Here is a 23,110-nt window from a genome sequence, read left to right as displayed (position 1 = left end):
CCTACTGGATGGAATGACCCACCTTCATCTGTGTGTGGCTATGTCACCCTCTACAGCAGTTGTAAGCCCCAATTCTCATGTGGCAGGGACTGCCCTTTGCTCAGTGCTAGGGAGCCAGCAATTCCTGAGTTCCATCCCTGAAGTTCCACCCTCGTGTGAGCAGTGTCTGCAAGGGAGCGACGGGAGAGCAGCAGACGCGTTCTCTCTCGCAGTGTCATCTAAGATGAATTCAGAGCTAGAGAAGGCATGTGGAGTTAAAGGGCAGGGCATCCCCCACCTCCTGGCTCCCTAACTGAATGCAGTGCAGAATGGCTATATCAGCTTATGTGCCCAGACAGAGGGATGAATAGTCCAGAGCAACAGAGGCTTGCCTCAGAAATTGGGCTTCTTTGCCTAGCTCCCCTGACCATCTCTTTCTCCCCCTTCCAGTCTGCTCGCAGTTCTCCAAGGGTGTCTATGCCATCTTTGGGTTTTACGACAGGAAGACGGTGAACATGCTCACATCCTTCTGCGGGGCACTCCATGTCTGCTTCATAACACCCAGCTTCCCCGTCGACACCTCTAACCAGTTCGTCCTCCAGCTGCGCCCAGAACTTCAGGATGCCCTCATCAACATCATCGAACACTACAGCTGGCAGAAGTTTGTGTACATTTACGATGCTGACCGGGGTGAGTGGCGAGTGACCAGGCAGAGTGGGCGAAGCATGTCTGTTTGTCACCCCGGGCAGAACTGACGACTGCTCCCTAGGGAAAATAGCCCAAGCATAAGTGGTTTGGATGTCAAATCGGGCAATGATTTAGATTTAATGAGGTGATTACTCAGGAGGAGTGGTAGATACGCTGGAGGGGAGGGATAGGATACAGAAGGACCTAGACAAATTGGAGGATTGGGCCAAAAGAAATCTGATGAGGTTCAATAAGGATAAGTGCAGGGTCCTGCACTTAGGACGGAAGAACCCAATGCACAGCTACAGACTAGGGACCGAATGGCTAGGCAGCAGTTCTGCGGAAAAGGACCTAGGGGTGACAGTGGATGAGAAGCTGGATATGAGTCAGCAGTGTGCCCTTGTTGCCAAGAAGGCCAATGGCATTTTGGGATGTATAAGTAGGGGCATAGCGAGCAGATCGAGGGACGTGATCGTTCCCCTCTATTCGACATTGGTGAGGCCTCATCTGGAGTACTGTGTCCAGTTTTGGGCCCCACACTTCAAGAAGGATGTGGATAAATTGGAGAGAGTCCAGCGAAGGGCAACAAAAATGATTAGGGGTCTGGAACACATGACTTATGAGGAGAGGCTGAGGGAGCTGGGATTGTTTAGCCTGCAGAAGAGAAGAATGAGGGGGGATTTGATAGCTGCTTTCAACTACCTGAAAGGGGGTTCCAAAGAGGATGCATCTAGACTGTTCTCAATGGTAGCAGATGACAGAACGAGGAGTAATGGTCTCAAGTTGCAGTGGGGGAGGTTTAGATTGGATATTAGGAAAAACTTTTTCACTAAGAGGGTGGTGAAACACTGGAATGCATTACCTAGGGAGGTGGTAGAATCTCCTTCCTTAGAGGTTTTTAAGGTCAGGCTTGACAAAGCCCTGGCTGGGATGATTTAACTGGGAATTGGTCCTGCTTTGAGCAGGGGGTTGGACTAGATGACCTTCTGGGGTCCCTTCCAACCCTGATATTCTATGATTCTATGATTCTATGATCCTGTTTTCAAGCCGTCTGCCTAACCTGATGCCTGTGGGAACCCCCCATTTGTGCAATTGGCACTTAGGGCACAATGGGTAGCTGCCTATCAAATGCCCGTTTGCACACACAAGCATGACATTTGTGTGCGCAGCTGGGATAGTTTGGAAAACTCTCTGAGCTCCCTGCATTAAGTGAACACCGGTCAATTACTAACGAGAGTCATTGAGCTTCTAGGAACCAATTATCAAGATACTAAATTTGCTGTTAATAACCCTTTTTTCCAAAACAGGAACAAATGGTATCATTGCTCTGCAGGTAAATAAATGCATAGAAGAAGTGGGATCTGTTGGTTAAAACATGGTGACTGAGTTCTCTACTCAGATCTGTCATAAACTTCATGTCTGATGTTAGGCAAGTGCCCTGCCTGCTCTGTCTCTGTTTCCCCATCTCTCAGATGGCTACAAAACTACAGGAGTGTTGTGAGGCTTAGACTTGGTGGGGCCTTGGTGGAGCACGTGCACAAGGGCTTTTCACAGTGCAGTCTGTGCCCTCAGGCAGGGGAGAGCAGGAACCGCTCCCCTGAGAGGCCCCGGGCAGGGCATGCTGCCGCAAGAGACAAAGGATAGAGGCAGGGTCATGCCTGCCCATGCCAGCGGGGGATGGGGGTAGGGTATGTTTGGCTCCCAGAGGAGTGCAGCAGCAGGTACACACCTCTGTCCTTCACACTGGTGTTAACTACACACATTTCCAACGCGGGGCTGTGCATCTAACACACAAGTGAGCCCTTAAATGACTGAGGTTTGTAAAGCATTCCAGTGCAGGGGTGCAATGTATGTATTTGCTGCTGTTACCCTTGAAACGCTAAATAAGTACATCTCATTTAGAGAGTGACCATATCTCTGACTTACTGCCTATGTTTATCTGTAAATGAGATTATTATTATTTCTGTGTTACATATCACCTAGGAGGTTGTGCAAACAAACTAGAATCCACTGTTTCCATCTATCATGCCCTGGCACCCATTAGAGGAGTGCTCTGTGCATATGTAAATAGTTAGTTAATAGATCAAATGCCAGTGGGTGGCACTCAGGAGTACATAGCGTAGCATCTGGATGTTGTAGGACCCATTGTGCACTGCAAATGGGGTCCTCTGCTCTTGACAACAGGCTCTTCCTCCCCTCCGTGCAACAGGCGTGCTGCAGATATGAGTGCCCCGGCAGGTGTCACCATAGCACCACCTGTGTTTGACACTGGAAGTGCAGAAGTTTATTATAATTATTTAAATTACAGTCAGGAGTGCCACCTCTGAGGTACAAAAACCTGGGACATACAGGGTAATCCTGAGCCCATTGACAGCTGGCTGTGTGGGCTGAGTAACCTGACAGACTTCCCAGTTACCTCAAAAAAGGGAAAATCGGGACAGGTGGAAACCTGAATTATAGCAGTGCCTGGAGTCCCAGACTGAGATCAGGCCCCCACTGTGTACAAACACATAGAGAGACAGTCCCTGACCCCAACATTACAGTCTAAACCGATAAAGGGTGGGACTGGAAAGAGTGCCACACAAGTGAAACCACTTGCCCAAGGTCAAACAGCAGGTTAGTGGCAGAGCCAGGATTAGAACCCAAGTCTGAGTCCCAGTTCAGTGCCCTATCTATCAGACCACGCTGCCACAGATGGAGGAGGGCTATTCTGAGTGGCATGACTTATAAATGTGAAATACGGATATAATATCTTGTTGTTCTGCAATAGTCGGAAAGAAGGCACAGAAGAAGTCACTATAATATAGTTTGGCTTGGGTAGGATGCTTGAGTTTTAAAAGCTTTTTGGAGTTTTGCTGGGGTCTCATGATGCTGCGTGACCCAAGACTACAGGCTCCCACACAGGCCAGGAGAAGGGAAAAAAGAAAAGGCTAACACACAAGAACTAAATCCTGACTCCCTCACTGTTCCCCTCTTTCTCCAGGCTTGTCAGTCCTACAAAAAGTGCTGGACACAGCTGCCGAGAAGAACTGGCAGGTGACAGCTGTCAACATCCTGACAACAACAGAAGAGGGCTACAGGATGCTCTTCCAGGAGCTGGAGAAGAAAAAGGAACGGCTGGTGGTGGTGGACTGCGAGACGGAGCGGCTGAACGCTATCCTGGGCAAGGTTGTGCTGGCAACAGGCTCCGGGAGGGGACTTGCCTGTGTTAAGGGACTCGTTGTTTCTCCTGGATAAGTTCTCTTCCTTGTTCCCTTTATCCATGGTGCACTGCAGAAGGGCACTTATGAAGGGAGTGTGAATCACAGTAGAATGGGCCCACTGAGCCCAGGACACTCTTGCCTTTATTATACAGAAGAAACTGTAGAGCTGGAGGAAACCTGGGATTTCTCTGGAGCTGCTGAGTCAGCTGTGCTGCTCCATAAGATTTTTCCTGCAGTTAATTGTCTGACTCCTTTGCAGAGCCCAATACACCAACTGTCTCACCCCCAGAGAGGTGGTTCTGTGTAGCCCTCTGACTCTTCAGGTCTACACAGACATTGGTGCACAGACATTGGTGCACAGACATTGTCACTGTTTTAGCCTCTTCATTCTTCATTTTATTCCTCTGGATTCAGAAATGGGCATAGGATGGATCTGTGAATCAGAGCTGGGAACCCCCTGGCCCATCTCTCCTTCCGCTGCCCTGCCTCCAGTCCTCACACCTCCAGAATGATGCACAAGGACTTCTCCTTCATCTATCTGTTCAGTTTCCTCAAATCCAACCCCAACTCCTTCCCCCAGAGCTACCGCTAGGGCCTTCCACACCTCTACATGGTGCATACAAAACATTTGACAATGCCCAGACAGCTGGTGTGTTGTCCACTGCTTACCATGCTTATTGTAATTGTCTCTCTGTTATCTTGTGCTTTCCCCCTCTGTTTGTTGTAGCCATCTGTTATTTTCTCTTGCCTCTTATTTAGACTGTAAGTTACCTGGAGCAAGGGTTGTCTTTTCATTTGCTGGGTGTTCAGACTAGGCCACCGGGGCCCCAATTCTTGACTGAGGCTGCTAGGTGCTACAACATCATAAATAATAATAGAGTAGAATTTGCCCCTACATGAGGTTAGTGCTCATGAGAGGGGCCAGATTAACTGTTCTGGAGAGTAAAGTCCTTTCTTTAGCCACAGAGCAGGCATAGTGTTTCTTGACATGTCCTAGACAATGAAAATTTGGCGAAAGCCATATAAGACCCAATCTTCCCTGAGTATCTGACACACACTTAAACAGTTCAATAGCATCTTTCCTTCCTTGCCGAGTTTACTTCTTACAGTATTTATCTGCTTTTCAGCAATAATGATGGCTTGTCTGGGCATTTCTTGCAGTGTGTTCAGCAAAACCTCTTTGGTTTCTCTTTCAATGCCGGTTTATTGAAGAGCTTCTCTACTTAAACATTGTCTGCATGTTTCACAGAAAAATTCTTCTTTGATTTTAAACCATATCAGATATTGAAGCAAGAAGGAAACTTTTGTATAATTAGGGTTGAGCAAACTATTTACAACAAAATTTAAAAGCCTGTGGATTTTACATATTTATTTCAATTTTGTAAAATGGACCCACTTTTGAAAACAAACCACCCAAAATGTAATGTGTGTTTACTTTAAAATGGCCCTATTTTATAGTGAGAAACCTCAAGACTTTTTAAGGTTTACATTTGTAAATTCACAATTTCATTTGGGTGAAGAAAAATTTTCACATTGAAACTGAAAATTGTAATTTTCATTTGTTTTTATGCTTTGCCCTCAATTTCATGAAATGCCCCCAAAATGTGAACTTTGGTAGGTACAAAAGAAAACTACAGAACTTTTTACTGACAAATTTCTGTCCCCCACCTCCAATGTCTTGCCCTCCGGCTTCTCTTCTCTTAACCCAAACTCCCTTGTCCCTTAAATGATGTTGTTTGCCACTAAAATGGCCACCAGCGGCAGGAGGTTCAGAAGTGCCCCTTGTAATAGAAAATGTAAATTTCCAAATAGAAATGACAGTTTGTTCTTGGTGAGACGTGGCTTTAGGGCCAGCGCTCAACACCCAGCATGCTGAGCTCTTTTGGAAATCTGTCTACTTAGTCTGGTGGCTAACTGGGAACTGAGCTCTGGGAAATATGACCCAGCTGGACAGAGCACCCTCACAGCATAGGGTCTTTGTGCTCATGAAAATAGGACAGGACCTGTCATAGTAAGGTGGGTGGTGTGCAGGCTTTTGTCACTCAATTCCATCTTTACCAGCAGCGCCTCTGGCTATTCTAATCCTGAGCCCATGGAGAGCTCTGCTAATGCATTTTAAACAAGACCGTAAATACCCCAACTATTCCAGCCTCAGCAGGGCCTGCTAGCTAGTGGGTGATCCATGACATGCAAAAGTACCGGGGAGACTTCAGCTCCGACTTGAACCCAGGTCACCGGACCGGAGGTCAACAGCTAGTCTATTTGCTCACTGCACCAGCAAGTCCTGTTTACAGATGTCTGCACTTTCTGTCTCTGTCTCACTCTCTTTGTGCGTTGAGGTGTTCAGGCATCCACCTTAGCCTCTCTCTGATATTTTAGCACATCCCCGCCCACCATGCACATGCCATCCTGTTACCCCTGTTCGGTGGCTGTGAATTTTTGGTCCCTCTTGAACAGAGAGCGGAGGACATCCCTCAAACAGCAGTCTCCGTCCCACGCACACTCACGCGCTTGCTCTCTTTCTCCCAGGCACAGCACACACCGCTGCTGCTGCCTTTCATGTCACTGTGGCCGAGTTCTTCAGAGCTCAGTTCTGAAAGAAATCTTCCCTCAAGGGTTACAGGCATGTGAGAAACCAACCTGATTTTTCTCTCACCCATGTCTGTTGCAGGGCATGATTTATCTATGCTGAGGTAACCATCTTTGATGAGCCAGCCCTGCTGGCTGGTGGCAGGATATCCGCTGGGCCATACGGTGTTGTCCTAATGGGATAAAGAAGTGTTTGCATTCCATCAAAGCGCTATGTCATTTCTTCCCTGATGCTCATTAAAATGAGTAACTGGAAACTTCTCCTCTCCGCTTTATCACTCTCAGAGAGAATTTCTTTCTAATAGACATCAAACTCTGCCCATTAAGAAGTGGGTAATCGAACCTGGATGGCCCAAGCGAGCCATCAGCATGCAGCCCGACGCTGCCTCATTCCATATTCAGACTAAGTGATAAATGCTATTATAACCTCAGCTCGCCACCCCAGTCTAAAAGCATTAGAACTGAGCAAGCCCTTTAAAATAAATTAAGGTAGCAAATAACTGTGTAAAACACAGGAGGCAAGATGCATAATTTGTGTGTATGAGTTGGTAGGTTCACAGCTCAGTGAAAGCTGGTCTGTATCCCTCTCCAATTAATTGACTCTGACACCTAATAAAATCACATGGGGCATTTTTGGTGCAAGAAACCAGCACCCTCTATTCTCCTATTTAATAGCTGGGGGACACTGGGGCATGAGATCATAGCTCCTGGTCCCACCGTATACCCCAAGCTTAATTTGTAATGAAAAAGGTGTCAGGGCTCAAGCAGTTATTTTTACTTTCATAACTGATGCAGCAAGCTGAAGGTAACGGGGCAATGAGCTGCCGAGCCTAGCAGTGCTGGGTCTCAGCTCTGGCAAGCCTTTCCGCATATTAAACACTGCTTATCCCTCTGATAGTTTCCAGGTGCATCCGTGGAAGAGGGGGACTTACTGCACAGGTGTGTCTCAATTGACTAAGTAGAAAGGGGCACAGCATTCTGGTTTTGTTCCCCAAATCTCGCCCCTGAATCACAAATCCTACGACTCTGAGCGTGCATGTGCATAGAAGAAATCTGTTTCCTCTGAGGGATTACTCTGACCTAGAGCAGTTCAGACTCATCTGCTTCAGTCATATTTAATGATCTCCCACAGGAGAACTGTGCCACGTGAAAGGTGGTGGAGGCTAACTTATTTGTAAAAGTGTTAACAAATGTATTCTCCAGCAGTGCTAATTGAGGCAGGGAGATTAGCATAGGGAGTCTGGCGAGTTTTAATGTTATACAAGAGCACTTCTGCTATGAAAGGCTAAGGCAGATGAATCAGTTGCACAGGAACAAGTGTTCAATCATTACAAATGCATTTGGTGACGATTATAACAGCAGGGGTCTTTATCTGGTTTTGTTGAACAGTCTTGCATACGGACACCTGAGCACTGATAGTTCTCCTGGTAATTCACCATCAGTTCACAGCACCATGGAAGTGAGGTGTTGTTTTGCCTGTTCAAATGCCTGGTCCAAACAGCACATGGTTCCCTGCAGTAACTGGCAACTCTTGGGGCACGGTGTTTGTTTTTTACTAACTGGGCTTTTTCTGGAGATGGTTTGGATTATATAGCGATGTGATCTCTGGCTTTAGAAACATGGTAAGAACTGAACTCCGCTCATGGGAATCCACAGACCAAGCAAAAATGATGAGAAATAGAGCAGCTAAAAAATCAGCCATTAAGCAGGGCCCATTTGCTAGCAATGAAGGCAACAGAAACATTTTTGCTGACAAGGAAACCCGAAAACGTTATGGGCCTTTAAACAATTATATCGATTAAGAAGTATTGAAACAGACTGAGCCCAGATGTCCCAAGAATCAGGGGAGAGAGGCTGTAAGGAGCTCTAGATATCTTTATAGCAGCACCATGTATATATTCGCCTTCCCCTGCAGCGTGGGGCACGGGTCACTTGCTGGAGGAATCTCTGCACCTTCAAGTCTTTAAACCATGATTTGAGGACTTCAATAGCTCAGACATAGGTAAGAGGTTTATTGCAGGAGTGGGTGGGTGAGATTCTCTGGCCTGCGTTGTGCAGGAGGTCAGAGTAGATTATCATAATGGTCCCTTCTGACCTTAAAGTCTATGAGTCTATGTATATATCATCTCAACACACACGCTTGACTAAAGGGATTTTCCATTGACTGATTGCTTGACTCCAGGCAGCTTTACACTGGGCAAGTGGCCTGCAACAGCCCCAGTGTACTAGAGGATCAGGCCCACAGTACTTAAGTTTGAGTTGCACTAAATTTGGCACGGTCTGAATCCGGCAACATATGGGTGGTTTAAAGTGCACAATGCCACGAATATTTTGGAAGTAACATTTGGTGTTTTTCTGGCATTCATAGAACAATAGGTTCCCTATGGGGACCCCTATATTCCTATAGATGATGGTAACTAACTGTGTCTCACCTCCTGAATCCACATGATGTTTCTAGACTCAGATCCTTTGCTCTCCCTGCTTGTGGGATATGGTGGATGAACTTGTTTTGCCTCATTTCATACTTGCAGATGCTGATTTCAGAGCACTTTAATACCACTTAGGAAGGCTTTGCTCATCTACCTTTTACTGTGACTCTGTTCTCACACCGACTGTCTTATTTAAAGCATAACTGGGAAGGTGCGGGGGGATTACAGAGCAGGCGGTAACCAGCTAAACCATGCTCTCTTTATTTGTTAGCATAAATGATGTGCTAAATGAAACATTTCTAACATTACAGATCATCAAGCTTGAAAAAAATGGAATAGGATACCACTACATTCTAGCAAATTTGGTGAGTTGGATATTGTTTTTCTTATCGCCTCTTTTGTGGGTTTTCTGCTTGGTATTTTCTTGTTGTTAGTGAATATTGTGCCTGTTTAAAGATCCAGCTTTAACGGTCATAGAGACCGAAGACCTTTATTTCTCCACTGTACGGGTACCAAAAATATGAGCGTCCCTCCCATGGCGTGTCAGCCATGATGTGGGGAGACTATCTCCAGGGGTGAGAAGTATGTTTTGTCTCCAGACCCATTCATTCTTTGACCTCTCTTCCAAGCTGCCACTAAGTGATAATTAATGCCAATTCTGTGGTAATATTTTTTGTGTCCTGAGTAGCTGGTTTCTGGATTCAGATCTCCCAACTTGTTTCATCTAGTCCTAGGAGCGGCTGTCAGCTGCGGGAAATGACTTTCATTCTCTACCAGCCTGAACTGCATTTGAATTTGTGTCCCAGAAGTGACGTGTTCTGGATCCCATTAGCAATCCCAGGAGCCTTGTGAGCCCCTGTTGTTAATGGCAACATGCTGAGATCCCTTTATTCTTCCAATAACCTATAGCTATGAAACTGTTATGCACTCAGTGTCAAAAACCCTCCTATGGAAGGCCTGTCAGGTGTTCAAAGAGAGGACCTGGGTCTGGTTTCTCCCCGCTTGAGGTGGAGAACAGAGACAGGGGGATACAGTGGATGGTGACAAAGTTCCAGCAGCTGTGCCATAAGTTGGCAGCTCTCTGAGAGTTTGCCAAAGCCCTTCTTTGCACACATCCTATCATCGGGGCTCTGTGGGCATGGGAGGAGGTGACGTGGCAGGAGAGGAACTATCCCCACATCAACAGGGAAACTAGAATAGTGCCACACCAGAACTAGTGTTGTTAGAAGAGTATTAACTCAGCTTTGCTGCTTATACCTCCGAGAGCAGGGAGGGTGACCCTGGAGGAAAAGACCACCCCTGAAGGTAGCCTTTGGATCTGTGCTTTGCCAAGACCCCCAACGCCTCCAAATTGCAGGCCACATCCCATCCCCTCTGAAGGAAGCAGGGGGTTCCTGGCTCAGCCAGGCAAGCAAGCTTGTGCAGTGTTTACAGTAGTTTTTGCTCCCCTGCATCTCCTTCTGTGGAAAGGTACCATCAGGCCTTTGATAATTAAACTTTAAACTACCAATTAAACGTCTTTTGTTCAGTCCCAGAATAACACTATAATTTACAAGACAAAAATGGACACATAATTACCCCATTCTGGCCCAGTACTGACCCTGCATTCAGTGGAGACAATATAATTAGAGTTAAAATGCTCATGTTCCTCTGGAGGAAGGATGCAAGTTTTAGAGAGGCAACTAACTGCAGCTTTTATGCAGTATTTGTTTTTTTTATTATTATTTGAAGTCGGTTAGGTCCCAATCCTGCATACACTTACTAAAGAGCTTACCTGGAATAATGTTATTCAGGCTGCTTATGTGTGTGTGACCAAATGGGGATGGTGAATAAAACAACACCTAGCTCTTACCTAGCACTTTGCATCAGTAGATATCCAAGGGCTTTACAAGTGAGGTCAGTAGCATTATACCCATTTTACAGGTGGGGAAACTGATGCACTGAGCTGCGACATGACTTGTCCAAGACCACCCAATAATCCAGTGGCAGAACAGGGACTAGAACCACATCAGCACTTCCCTTCCTCACAGGGGTGAGGCTAAATACATTAAAGACGGAGGCACTCGAGTGCTGTAATGGGGATTGTGGCAAGGTAGAGATTCTTGCCGGCTGTCAAATGACTCGCAGCCAGACCCATAGTCTCTCTAAGGCAGTTTTATTGTCTAACTTCACAAATAAACAAACCAGCTCACCCTTCACATCTCAGGCTTTCCCAGGGAACTCTGGCAATCCTGCTCCTGCTTCTCCCTGACACTCTCACTCATTCAGTGCCATCTCACATCCAGTCCTGTTCCCTTCCAGCTCTCTTCTTCTCACTAAGACTCCCTGTGACCCTTCACAGCACAGGTGTATCCCTGTCCTTTTAATTGGCCCAGTTGGGAGCACCTGCTCTGGCACAGGGGTGCCGGACCTGCTGCCGTTGCAAGGACCAGGACCAGCCACCTGTCACAGGGATTATATAAGTACCTAAGACAGAAAAAACTTCCTGTTCCCTCTCACTGTTGAGCTACGTCTCTGTCACACGGTCTCTAGGCAGAAGGCAGAATCTTCTACTATATGCAGTTTGTTTTCTTAATCCGTGCATAAGGGCCGAGGGATTGGAGCTGGCTATGAGCAGGCTTCCTACTCAGCCAGCACGCACCATAAATAATTTATGCTGAGAAAAAGGCTTCCCAGGCTTTGTTTTCCAGCCGGCCTGCAGACTGACTAAGCTTTTCAGGAGCATGTCCGCCGTGGCTGTACGTGTCACGCATAGTGTGCGCTCCTGGATCCTAGCACATGGCTCCTTATTCTGAAAGGTGATAACAAACAGCTTTGCTGTTCAGCTACATTCTTTTAGGGTAATGGTCCCCAAACTGTGGGACATCAGCCAAGTGATGAACAGAGAAAAGAGCTCACTTCGATGAATCAATAGTAGTGTGCCCAGCTCTAGCTGTCAGTAAAAAGCTGCACCAAAAATACTGAGTTTAATTTTACAAGCATTGGCGCAGGAAAATGGGTATTTTCATTGCAGAAATAGCTTTATCCCCGCAGAAAAAATGGCTGTTTTCCACTTGAGAGAATTGCCTCTTTGTGTTCACAAATAAAATGAAACTGTTCTGCATCTGAGCGAACCCGCGAAAACGTGATCCTCACCTGGTTTAAATCAGCATAGCTTCTGGAGCTAGGCTGACTGGCTTACAGCAGCTGAGGAGCTGCTCCCGTGCTGAGTCAGGTTTGCCAGTACAAAGTATTCTGTGTTTTCTTCTGTCAAGGTTCCTTCCCCACTCTGCACTCTAGGGTACAGATGTGGGGACCTGCATGAAAACCTCCTAAGCTTACTTTTACCAGCTCAGGTTAAAACTTCCCCAAGGTACAAACTATTTTACCCTTTGCCCTTGGACTTCCACTGCCACCACCAAACATTTATCTGGGTTTATTTTTATTAGGAAAGCGTAGTTTGGAAATGTCTTTCCCCCCAAAATCCTCACAACCCTTGCACCCCACTTCCTGGGGAAGGTTTGGTAAAAATCCTCACCAATTTGCATAGGTGACCACAGACCCAAACCCTGGGATCATAGAACAATGAAAAAGCATTCAGTTCTTGAAAAGAAACATTTTAATAGAAGAAACAGTAAAAAGAATCACCTCTGTAAAATTAGGATGGTAAATACCTTACAGAGTAATTAGATTCAAAACATAGAGAATCCCTCTAGGCAAAACCTTAAGTTACAAAAAAGACACACAGACAGAAATATTCATTCTATTCAGCACAGCTATTTTCTCAGCCATTTAAACAAATCATAATCTAACACATACCTAGCTAGATTACTTACTAAGTTCTAAGACTCCATTCCTGTTCTGTCCCCAGCAAAAGCATCACACAGACAGACCCAGACCCTTTGTTTTTCTCCCTCCTCCCAGCTTTTGAAAGTATCTGGTCTCCTCATTGGTCATTTTGGTCAGGTGCCAGCGAGGTTACCTTTAGCTTTTTAACCTTTTACAGGTGAAAGGATTTTTCCTCTGGCCAGGAGGGATTTTAAAGGTGATTACCCTTCCCTTTATATTTATGACATCTTCTTTTTAGAGATCAGGAAGGCTTGGCAAGTAGACGGACTGTTTGTTTTTGTGGGCCTTATTTGTTATGTTCTGGTCTTTGTCTTTAAAAGCATCAGCCTATCAAGTCAGAGAGAGGAGCACAGCCAATAGTATCAGAGAAGTAAGCTTAGAAACCCCTGGGATTCATTTCTTTTGACATTGCTAACATTTTGTGTAACCTTGGATTCATGTTTCTCCATGTCTTATCCAAGGGATTTAACTTGGCCACTGTCGGTAGTGGCAGAACATCAGGTCTCTGTCAGGCAGAGGAGAACCTTTGTCTAAAAATAAGTGACACTCATGTGACCTATCTCAAAGGTAAAACATTAAGGCTTGCTGCCACCTAAAGTGTTCTTTCTTTTGTGAGCATCAGCCCAGATTCTTTCGTTAGAAAATGCCCTGGCTTGGAAATGGTTGGGTGAGTGTGTGTGGGACAGAGTATCCCAAGGTGGCAGTGAAGGCGAAAAACAAGTCAGTTTCTCTAGCTTAGCAAAGGTAAGAATTTTTCCCACGTTGTTGCATCAGCGTATATCGGTGTGGCACTAGAGAACACAGATTTCAAGATACAGGCTGAGATCTGCTCTCCAGAAGGCTGCATGATATGCAAAATGGCTATATATGTGGCTGTGGTAGTGTGATGATGTCCATGTTATAAGGTTCAGGGCTCAGTCCCTATGGTGATAAGTGTGGTATAAGAACATATAGAGAATACGCTAAGCTGCGTTTATCATACACCTTTGGCTGCCCCACTGATTCATCTCACATGGATCTAAAATTCTAACATTCTAAACCTCTGAGCAGCTTCAGCAAGATTCCTTTTTAATTTAACCCTTCCTTCTCCCCAAATTGTTACTGGTCGGAGATGCAGGATCCTCTCTATTCAGACCACACCAGTAACAGGTTTAAAGTCTAATGTCTTGGCAGATTTCCAGTGGGGTATTTACAGCACTGGCTTCTGGTCCTGATAAAGTTTCCAAGACTACATGCCTTGTGAACACTATGTTATTATGTTGGAGAGAGGTATTTGGGGCTATCTTTAAGTTTCTAAAATTGTCAGGTTTCAGAGTAGCAGCCGTGTTAGTCTGTATTCGCAAAAAGAACAGGAGGACTTGTGGCACCTTAGAGACTAACCAATTTATTTGAGCGTGAGCTTTCTTGTCAGTTAGATGTTTCCTCTCCCCGAGAGGTCTGCACAGCTGAATTTATGAGGCAGCTTTGCTTTACAGAAGAAAGAGACAATATATTTATCAATGAGGTGTCTAAAGACTCGTACATTCTAAGATAGCTTTTATGTTATTGGATATATACCAACTCATACATGCTGCTGGGGTATACTATGGAGATTTTATCCATGTTCATTTAAGAATCTCTGCATAGTTCCCTCATGAGGAGCAATCTTACCACGGCCTACCGGGAGAAACAGGAGCCAATAAAAGCTCACCATCATGTGTGATTCAAATTGTCGTTAATATGGCTGCATAAATTAATTGTTTCTAATGTGTTAGTTTTTGCAGCGTGGTTCCCCTCAAATTTGCAGTGCTTTGAGGGTGGAATAGATGCAGAGATTATGGATTAGTCTGGTCAGGACTGTAACAAAATCTACATTCTTTGCAGTGAGAAGAGTAAATGATTCATTTGACGTCTCTGGTCAGCAATTTTCTTTTGCACTCAGACTCCGGTTTCTTCCAGAAACAAAATGCTCCTCTTCCTCTGTTGCTAGACCCTGGCCTTCTTGAAGCCAGCACAGCTCAGGATGGGAATAGTGCAAATGTGTGTGGCAGGCTAGTCTGCTTCTACAATGTAGAGCCCCCTAAAGGTTGCTCTGCATTATGCCACCATTCCACCATTCAGGGATCACTGAAGTGTAGGAACTTCCCAGCCATGCCCCCATCTCTCTTCAGTGCAGAAAGCTGGCAGGGAGGTGGCATAGGAACCACTACAGTTCCTGCATACTGCTTAAAGATTCCCTTTTTGAAGCAATCCTCAGGGGGATGGATCCCAACCACGTTCAAGCCTGCTTTGCAGCAGAGGACCAAGACAAAACAGATTGAGAACACTGGAATATCAGGGTTTCCATGTGATGGTGCCTCTCCCTCTTTCTCTCACTTTCTTTCAGTCCATCTCTTTCTCCCTCTGTCTCTTCTTTATGTTACAGTGAGGACAGGTATATTTTGCTATCGTAATCAGAGCTGACACATTAACGATTGTGTGGAAGAGAAGAAGGTAGCTTCTGTTGGAAGACATCTTGGAAAGGGACTTGTGCAGATGGCCTCCTTTAGAAATAGCCCCTTCATTAATACACAGTGACCAGAATGGGGAGAGATGCTTTTCCCAAGAAGTCAAGCCCAAAGATAATAGAAGACACCAGACATATCTTGTTTTGAAACACCCTGCATCTTGTTCCCTTCAGAGTGAATCCCCAGCACCTTGTGATGACAGGTGCTACTTTAAATTCAGCTGGATCTGTCTGATCTACCATAATTTGGAAACAGTTGTTTTGCTTTGTAAAGTTTCACTTAAGCAAAAAGTATGCTACTGAGAGGAAAGAAGGTCTTGTGGCTAAAGCACTCAACTGCATCTCAGGAGATCTGGGTTCAGCCTCTGGCTCTGTAGGGCCTTGGGAAAGTCACTTAGGTATGTCTACACCACACGCAAAGCCCGAGTGTTGACTTAGGTTTGAGCCTGAGTCCCCTTCCTTCCCCCCACAATTCAGTCTACTTGGGTCAGCAAGCTCTCAGGATGCGTGTCATAGGCTCCTGCTATGGAGGGTGGGTCAGAGCCTAAGTCTTGCTGTGACTCAGATCCAATCCTGTCATTTGGCAGTGTGAATGAAGGTCAAACATCAGACCCAAGTCAGAAATTCCGCATAGTGCAGCATGGACACATTAGCATGGGTCTGAAACCCAGGTCTAGCAAGGGTCAACCCAGGTGTACAAGGCAGTGTGGACACTCAAGCACAGGTATGGAAACTCCAAGTCCAGAATACAGGGATAACAGGGTGAAATTAAATGGCCCGTGCTTTCCAGGAGGTCAGAATAGATGATCTAATGGTCCCTTCGGGCCTTACATTCTTTTCTTTTCTTTTTTCTTTTTTCTTTTCTTTTCCCAAGCTTTCAATCTTACCTCTGATTCTGCAGAGGATTCTTGTTCTGCAGGGCGAATTCCATTAACTCACATTTAGTTTCTGTTTTGGTTTTGCATTGCTTTTTTATTTTTATATATAATATATAAACAATACTCCCTTTAGGCAGAAGAGGAGGAAATGTAAAGGGGACAGGACAGTATTCTCAGCCACCACCATCTAGCCAGTTTGCAAAGCCATTTCATGCCCTGCCCACTTTTTGCCTGTTTTTGGAGACGCTTATCAGATACCAGTAGTGTCTTCCTGTTGGTGCCTTGCTCCAACCTTGGACTTTTCTTCGTGCTTTTATGGTGTTCCTGAAGAGATGCTGGTGATACCCAGCTATGAGCAGCTTTCAGTCAAGGGTTTCCTTTGATGGATTTTTTTTCCCCTGAGCACATCCCAGAAGCCAAATGACAGTATAATTTGGCTACAGCCATGGATAGCCAGCTGGTGATCTACTAAGACACTCTTTCTGAACTCTGGGAGCTCTGTGTGTCACAAACCACTTGGTCTGACATGCATTAAGATGTCAGACAGTATTCCGCTGCATTCCCTGTTCATTTGTCACAGCCCTGAGTTTCTGAAACCCCTGTGTTGCGGATGACAAAGGGGATTGAAATGTACTCACCTACCATTCTGAGGAATTTGTGTCTCAAAAAATAACTTTTTTTACCTAGACCACTGCACTTAGGAGCAATATAAAACGACATTTTTAAAGCATCTGTACAGAATGTGTACCTCTAAATCCAAACGAGGCAGCAGATGGATACTAAATTTCTTGACACAAAGCTGGAAGAGAAGGAGTTTTTAAAGCTCCTGTTAAACCATTCACGATTCTCCTTTGTCAGACATAGCCTCTCATCTCTTGCTCTTGGAGTCTGTTCCTTTAATTGTTTCCATTTAAGGGCCCGATCCAAAGCCCATTGAAGCTGAAGAGAATCTTTACATTGGCTTTGTATCAGACTGTGAAAGCACCATTTTTCATCGCATATGTTCCAGGTTTTGGTGAGCAGAGGGGGGGGGGGGGGCTCTATTTTGGCTTTGTATGTCACAGCAGCATGAGAACCTTTGAGAGATCGGGGAGGAGAATCCCAGATGCTGAAGTGCCTGCGGAGAATACAGGCAAGCAGACTGGCACAGTCTGGAGGGGAGGGGAATATTGGGGAATGTGCTGAACAGCAGCCCCTACTCCTCCATTTTGGGAGTGCAGCAAGTTCGGTCACTAGCCCCGCCCCACCCTACCCAGCCATGCTCCTTGCAGAATGGCTTGGGGGGTGGGCGGTGCTTTGAGTCGTGTGCACCCGGGAAACACAAGCACGGCAGTTCTGCCCGTCGGCTCCATGTTAGCACCAGAGAGCACTGGGGAGCCAAAATCTGGTCCATCATCTGTGTCAAATAGTTAGAGGGCCCCAGATTTGACCTATTTCCCCCTTCCTTTATATTGCCCGCAAAATCCATATGGTTCTTTATTTGCTTTTATTTTATAGAGAATGATTCAATGGTTTTCTTTAAAAAAATCAAAGCAAAGCAACGTTGGCAGTGCAGCCCTTGTGAGCAACTCTACTGCAACTTTCAGAGTAGCAGCCATGTTAGGCTGTATTCGCAAAAAGAAAAGGAGTACTTGTGGCACCTTGGAGACTAACCAATTTATTTGAGCAGAAGCTTATGCTCAAATAAATTGGTTAGTCTCTAAAGTGCCACAAGTCCTCCTTTTCTTTCTACCACAACTGTGTGTGTATTTATATGGGCACACACACATATACTTGTGTGAGGGATGTGTGTGTGGGGGGGGAACCCAATAAAGAAATAGGGTTCAGTTAAAATCTTTCAGAGAGTAAAAAAAAATGTAGGTAACTGGGTTTTTTTTTTAATAAAAATTACAAAAAATATTATAACCTGACAGTGTCTTTTTAACAGATCTGTTCCTGTGACAGGGTAAATATGAATATTTACCTCTTGCTCGACTGAAAGATTATTGTTCCATCTGGTCTCCTTCTTTTAAAGACCATAATTTGAAAGTGAATTATCCACCCATTGATGTTTGATTGAGTGCATAAAAGTTAGAGCTGGCTGAATAATTTGTTGCAACCAATACTCGCTGCAAATTTTGGCACAATCATTGAATCATTATTTGGGAATAATTTTTTCCATTATTCAACCTTCTCTAATGAAAATATGCTCTTGTTACTATGCCTGTTCATGTTGCTGCATTGAAATGCATGTCATCAGCCAACTCAGGCATCCTCTGTTGGCTGTGCAGAAATGGAAATTCATTCAGTTTAACTCAAGGAGAAACTTTGGTTTGAAATCAGGATTTTGGAGAGATGGAAGGATGGCTACATTGTTGCCACATTAACGGATACAGAAGTTTCCTGAAATCCAAGAACTATCCACCCAGAGACAGGATATCCCATTATTTATAAATAAACCATTTTCTCTAGGCCTGTGTCCTTTCCAGTGACCCTCTCCTTTTGCTTCTCTCCTCCATTAGGGATTCATGGACATTGACCTGGTAAAATTCAAGGAGAGTGGAGCAAATGTGACTGGCTTCCAGCTGGTGAATTACACAGACACCGTTCCAGCAAGGATCATGCAACAGTGGAAGAACAGTGATGCCAGAGAACATCCTCGAGTTGACTGGAAAAAGCCAAAGGCAAGTGGTATTGAAAGCTATTTGTTTTAGGTAGCGTCCGTGGAACTTAGCTGCTAGCATTCTCACCTCTGAATTGGAAGCTCAAGTATTTAGTTCTCAGTCCAGAACTTTGGCTTTGCGTAGACTTGGGAAAAAGGTCGCATTTAAAAACATGTAAATTCAAACGTGCTAGCTAACATGTTTGAGAACACAACCTATTTTCCAGCATCTCAATCTCCTACCCAGATCTGTCACTGTGATACGAGGAAGTAGCAGCTATGCTCTTAGAAATGTTCTCTTTGGTGAGATGTGTCCAGCTGAGGTCTCATTTGCCCAATTCTTCTGCCAGTTAAAGGTGGAAGTTAAGGATCCCTTGGCACTTTTATAAAAAGAAAGTCTGGCTAAGTTCCTTAAACCTTGGCTTGTTTATTATATCTCACGTGTAAACAAAATCCATTCAGATGTTGTCACGCATGCAGAACATTTCAAATCAATATATACAGTAAAGGACATAAATATTTTATTTCTAACACAAACAGAACTCTGAAGTGACTGAACAATTTTTCTAACCTTTACACACACACACACACACTTTGACTCTTTGGGGCAAAAACCCAGCAAGGGGCATTTCAACCCTAAAGGAATTTCTCTGAGAAAGTTACAAACAACTGGAGAAGTAGGTTATTATGGGAAAATGAACTCCAGCCTTAATTCTTAATAGTCACAGACTAGCTTAGGGTTTTTTCCTGGCCCCCATAGTTTCTGTTTTAATCAAATTATTATTTTTTAAAAAGCCGGGGGGAGGAGGGATTGCTATCCATATATGACTACCATGAGTGGTTTTTGCTAACTTATTTTTGTGCCCCTGAAATTTCATGCATTACACAAAGTAGCCCTTTACAATTTATTTGAGGGCCAGTTTGACCTAAGTGGAAAGACTCGGGTAATGGGTCTGTTAAGACTAAGCACTCTTCAGGCATTATGACTAAGGTACTTTTCTCTGGAAAGGAGAGAGAGAGTCATTCAAAGGCAATTCAGGTAGGAGAACAGGAGGCTAAGACAGCAAGTCCATTTTAGCTCTGCAGCAGGAAATTATGTTCTTGTCTAGAGTCTTCTGGGAAGCAAGGTACCAATTTCCAGGGGTCAACAAGACATTGGAGAGTACAGGAAGCCAGATGCTCTTGTATGGAAAATTATTACATGGAAGGATGAAAACAGAATAAATTGTCTTGAAACAATAATGCAAGGCTTTAGATGGGAACTTCTGGTAACTCTATTTGATTTTTGAGAGAAGAACAGACAGATATCTGTAAGATCAACTCACCCTAACAGACAACACACCTCTCCATATTCCTTTTCTAGTACACATCTGCTCTTACTTACGATGGAGTTCGGGTGATGGCGGAGGCTTTCCAGAGCCTGCGAAGGCAGCGGATTGACATCTCCCGTCGTGGCAATGCTGGGGACTGCCTTGCAAACCCAGCTGTTCCTTGGGGCCAAGGGATTGACATTCAGAGAGCTCTGCAACAGGTTAGACACCAATCTGGGCAGCTCTTTGCAAAAAGAAGCAATGCTTTGCTTTTCAGTAGCTCCTTGAGCGAGAATCTATGGAGAACAGTTCTGAGGGACTCAATGTGTACCAAGGGAAATGCTACAACCGCCAAGTGTGGATATGCTGCTCATTGCAGCATGCAAGCAGAGCTGTTAGATATGCAATGGCTTTTGGCAAACCATGTTTCTGGTTCAGTTACTTCTTTGAATTTAATATTGTGTTTTGGGCTTGAACAACCAGAATCCTTGTAGCAAAATTTGATCAAAACAATCAAAATGTTGCCTCTTTTTGCTGAAAAAAAAACCATATGAAACACATAAATTTCACATGGTTTCACACTATGGCAATAGGCATTTTATAAAAACAAGGCCAAAGATAGACAGATGTCACTATTTGACCTGTGGTTTGGGATGGAAGCTTTGAGTTTGCTTTATCCTTTTTATTAAGAGTTAGGTTCTCAGCAGAATGACACTGGTTCTTAGAAGATTACGCTGTATTCTGTATTTACCCCTGCGTACTCTAAGGTAGAGGGTGGGCAAACTATGGCCTGTGGGACTGTCCTGCCTGGCCCCCCTGCCCGGCCCCATAGCTCCTGGCCGGGGAGGCTAGCTCCCGGCTCTTCCCCTGCTGTTCCCTCTCCCCCGCAGCCTTGCCGTGCTGGCAGCGCTCTGGCCCACCGCTCTTGCTAGGCAGGGTGGCGGCATGGTTGCCTCCGGCATGGTAAGGGGGCAGGGAGTGGGGGGGTTCTGGGGAGCAGTCAGAGGACAGGGAGCAGGGGGTGGCTAGATAGGCATGGGAGTCCCAGGAGGCCTGTCAGTGGGTGGGGCTGTGGATAGGGTTTGGGGGTTGGATAGGGGGTGGGGTCCCGGGATGGGGCGGTCAGGGGGCAAGGAGTGAGAGGGATGGATGGGTCAGGGGTCCCGGGGGGCCTGTCAGGGGCGGGGGTGTGGATAGGGGTCAGGGGAGTCAGGAGACAGACAGCAGGGGGGGTTGGATAGGGGGTGGGGTCCCGGGGGGGCAGTTAGGGACGGGGGTCCCAGGAGGGGGCGGTCAGGGGACAAGGAGCGGCGGGGTTGGATGGGAGGGGGCGCAGTCAGGGCGGGAAGTGGGAGGGGGCAGATAGGGGCCGGTGGCCAGGCTGTTTGGGGAGGCACAGCCTTCCCTACTCGGCCCTCCATACAGTTTTGCAACCCCAATGTGGCCCTTGGGCCAAAATGTTTGCCCACCCCTGCTCTAAGTCAATGTCCATAAATTACATAATACATTTGGGGTCATTTTGCATGTTTGTTTCAGTGTAACAAAGTGTTACAAGGGACGGGGGGGGGGGGGGGTTGAAAATCACCAAAAACTGTGTTACATAATTTATGGACAGCCCCTAAGGCGCAACAGGTCAGATGGGGATTTGTTTAATTGTTTCTTTCCTTCTTCAAGACACTTCAACAGGAGTAAGTCCCTGAGCAAGCTCTGCTACTGTTTAGGGTAGGGAACGTCTCACTGACGGCAACAGCAAGGATGAAACATTACTGTCTATGCCGCCGCATTCATACCAAGATCTAAATCTCCTAAAGCAAAAGAATTGGCCTTAAAGATGGTTGGTGGGTGTTTTTTTTTCAGTCAAAGGTGGCTTTTTCGACCAAAACGATGGTTTTTTCCAGCTTTTCAGCAGAGAAGAGGAAACCAAAAATGGTTTGATAAAATTAATGGTTTTCAGGGAAAATAATGGGATTTTGGTTGGCTTTTGGTGTAAAAAAAAGGGGGGGGGTAGCTTTCATGGGTTTTTCTTTTCAAAAATGGCCTGAAAAGCAACATTTCTGGTTTTCCATTTGGGGTTTGTTTGTTTTTTGTTGTTTTTTTTTGGGGGGGGGGGGAGGTTAAAGGAAAAACTGAAAATTCTTCCAGGAAACTAAAAAAAAAAATATTAAAACTAAATCCCTCAAAAATAACTGGTATTATTTTGACCAGCTTTAGTTACTACGTATCTGGACATTTGGCTGCGAACCAAGAGCTAGAGTCGAGTCCTCATTTTTCAGTCTCTGAGCCAGTGAGGGCTTGGATCCTAATGTCTCATTTTCAGAGGGTCTGGGCACTTAAACCTTCCAGCTGGCTTCAGTTAGACATGTGGGTACTTGGCACTTCTAGAGATCAGGACTCTAGAGTCTATTTTAATGTTTCCTGAGGCTTGGATGCTCTCACCGCTAGGGGTCTCTGCGAAGGGACTCCAAAAAATGTCTGGAGTCTCTTTGCAGAGACCCCTTCTAACTAATTAAAGAACAGAATGTTTGTGTTTTAAAGGGAATTTGGATCTGAAAGGAAATATGGGAGTGGGCTTTGATTGAAAAGCCAGAGGGTATTCTAAGGGCTCCAACCAAGATGACAAAGACCACTCTTCCCACCCCATCACATGGGGAAATGGGAGCATTACCATTTCATTTATAAACATAAAAGGAATTGGTGTAGTCTAGATGACTTCACAGCATGGAAAAATGAAAAGTATGATTGGATCATTTAGCCTGCATTCTGAAGTCATCGAGGTCCTATTTCAAAATGTCCCAGAGAGAATAAATATCAAAAGAGGTCATCCACAGGTCAGGCCCAGAGAATGCAAGGGGGGGCGGGGGGGGGAATGCTACTCTGAATTTCTAATGCTGCTGTCTTTTAAGCTAAAAGAAAAGGAGGACTTGTGGCACCTTAGAGACTAACCAATTTATTTGAGCATGAGCTTTCGTGAGCTACAGCTCACTTCATTGGCTGCAGCTGTAGCTCATGAAAGCTTATGCTCAAATAAATTGGTTAGTCTCTAAGGTGCCACAAGTCCTCCTGTTCTTTTTGCGAATACAG

The 23,110-nt window shown here is 45.3% G+C and overlaps 1 protein-coding gene across 7 annotated transcripts in view; it reads left to right on the top strand.

Moving 5' to 3' along the window:
- The window catches only part of GRIA1 (glutamate ionotropic receptor AMPA type subunit 1), a 163,208-nt gene that overhangs the window by 80,220 nt on the left and 59,878 nt on the right, over positions 1-23,110 (top strand). For all 7 annotated transcript variants that reach the window (XM_073355277.2, XM_073355278.2, XM_073355280.1 and 4 more), the window contains exons 3-7: positions 430-669; positions 3,650-3,834; positions 9,199-9,252; positions 18,580-18,741; positions 20,083-20,250. In XM_073355277.2, coding sequence (XP_073211378.1) covers positions 430-669; positions 3,650-3,834; positions 9,199-9,252; positions 18,580-18,741; positions 20,083-20,250 — 809 coding nt within the window. The remainder of the gene's footprint in view (positions 1-429; positions 670-3,649; positions 3,835-9,198; positions 9,253-18,579; positions 18,742-20,082; positions 20,251-23,110) is intronic.

This window comes from Lepidochelys kempii, chromosome 8 (assembly GCF_965140285.1).
Source record: "Lepidochelys kempii isolate rLepKem1 chromosome 8, rLepKem1.hap1, whole genome shotgun sequence".
In the NCBI taxonomy this organism is placed as follows: domain Eukaryota; kingdom Metazoa; phylum Chordata; order Testudines; family Cheloniidae; genus Lepidochelys; species Lepidochelys kempii.
This window is presented reverse-complemented; position numbering and strand designations above follow the sequence as displayed.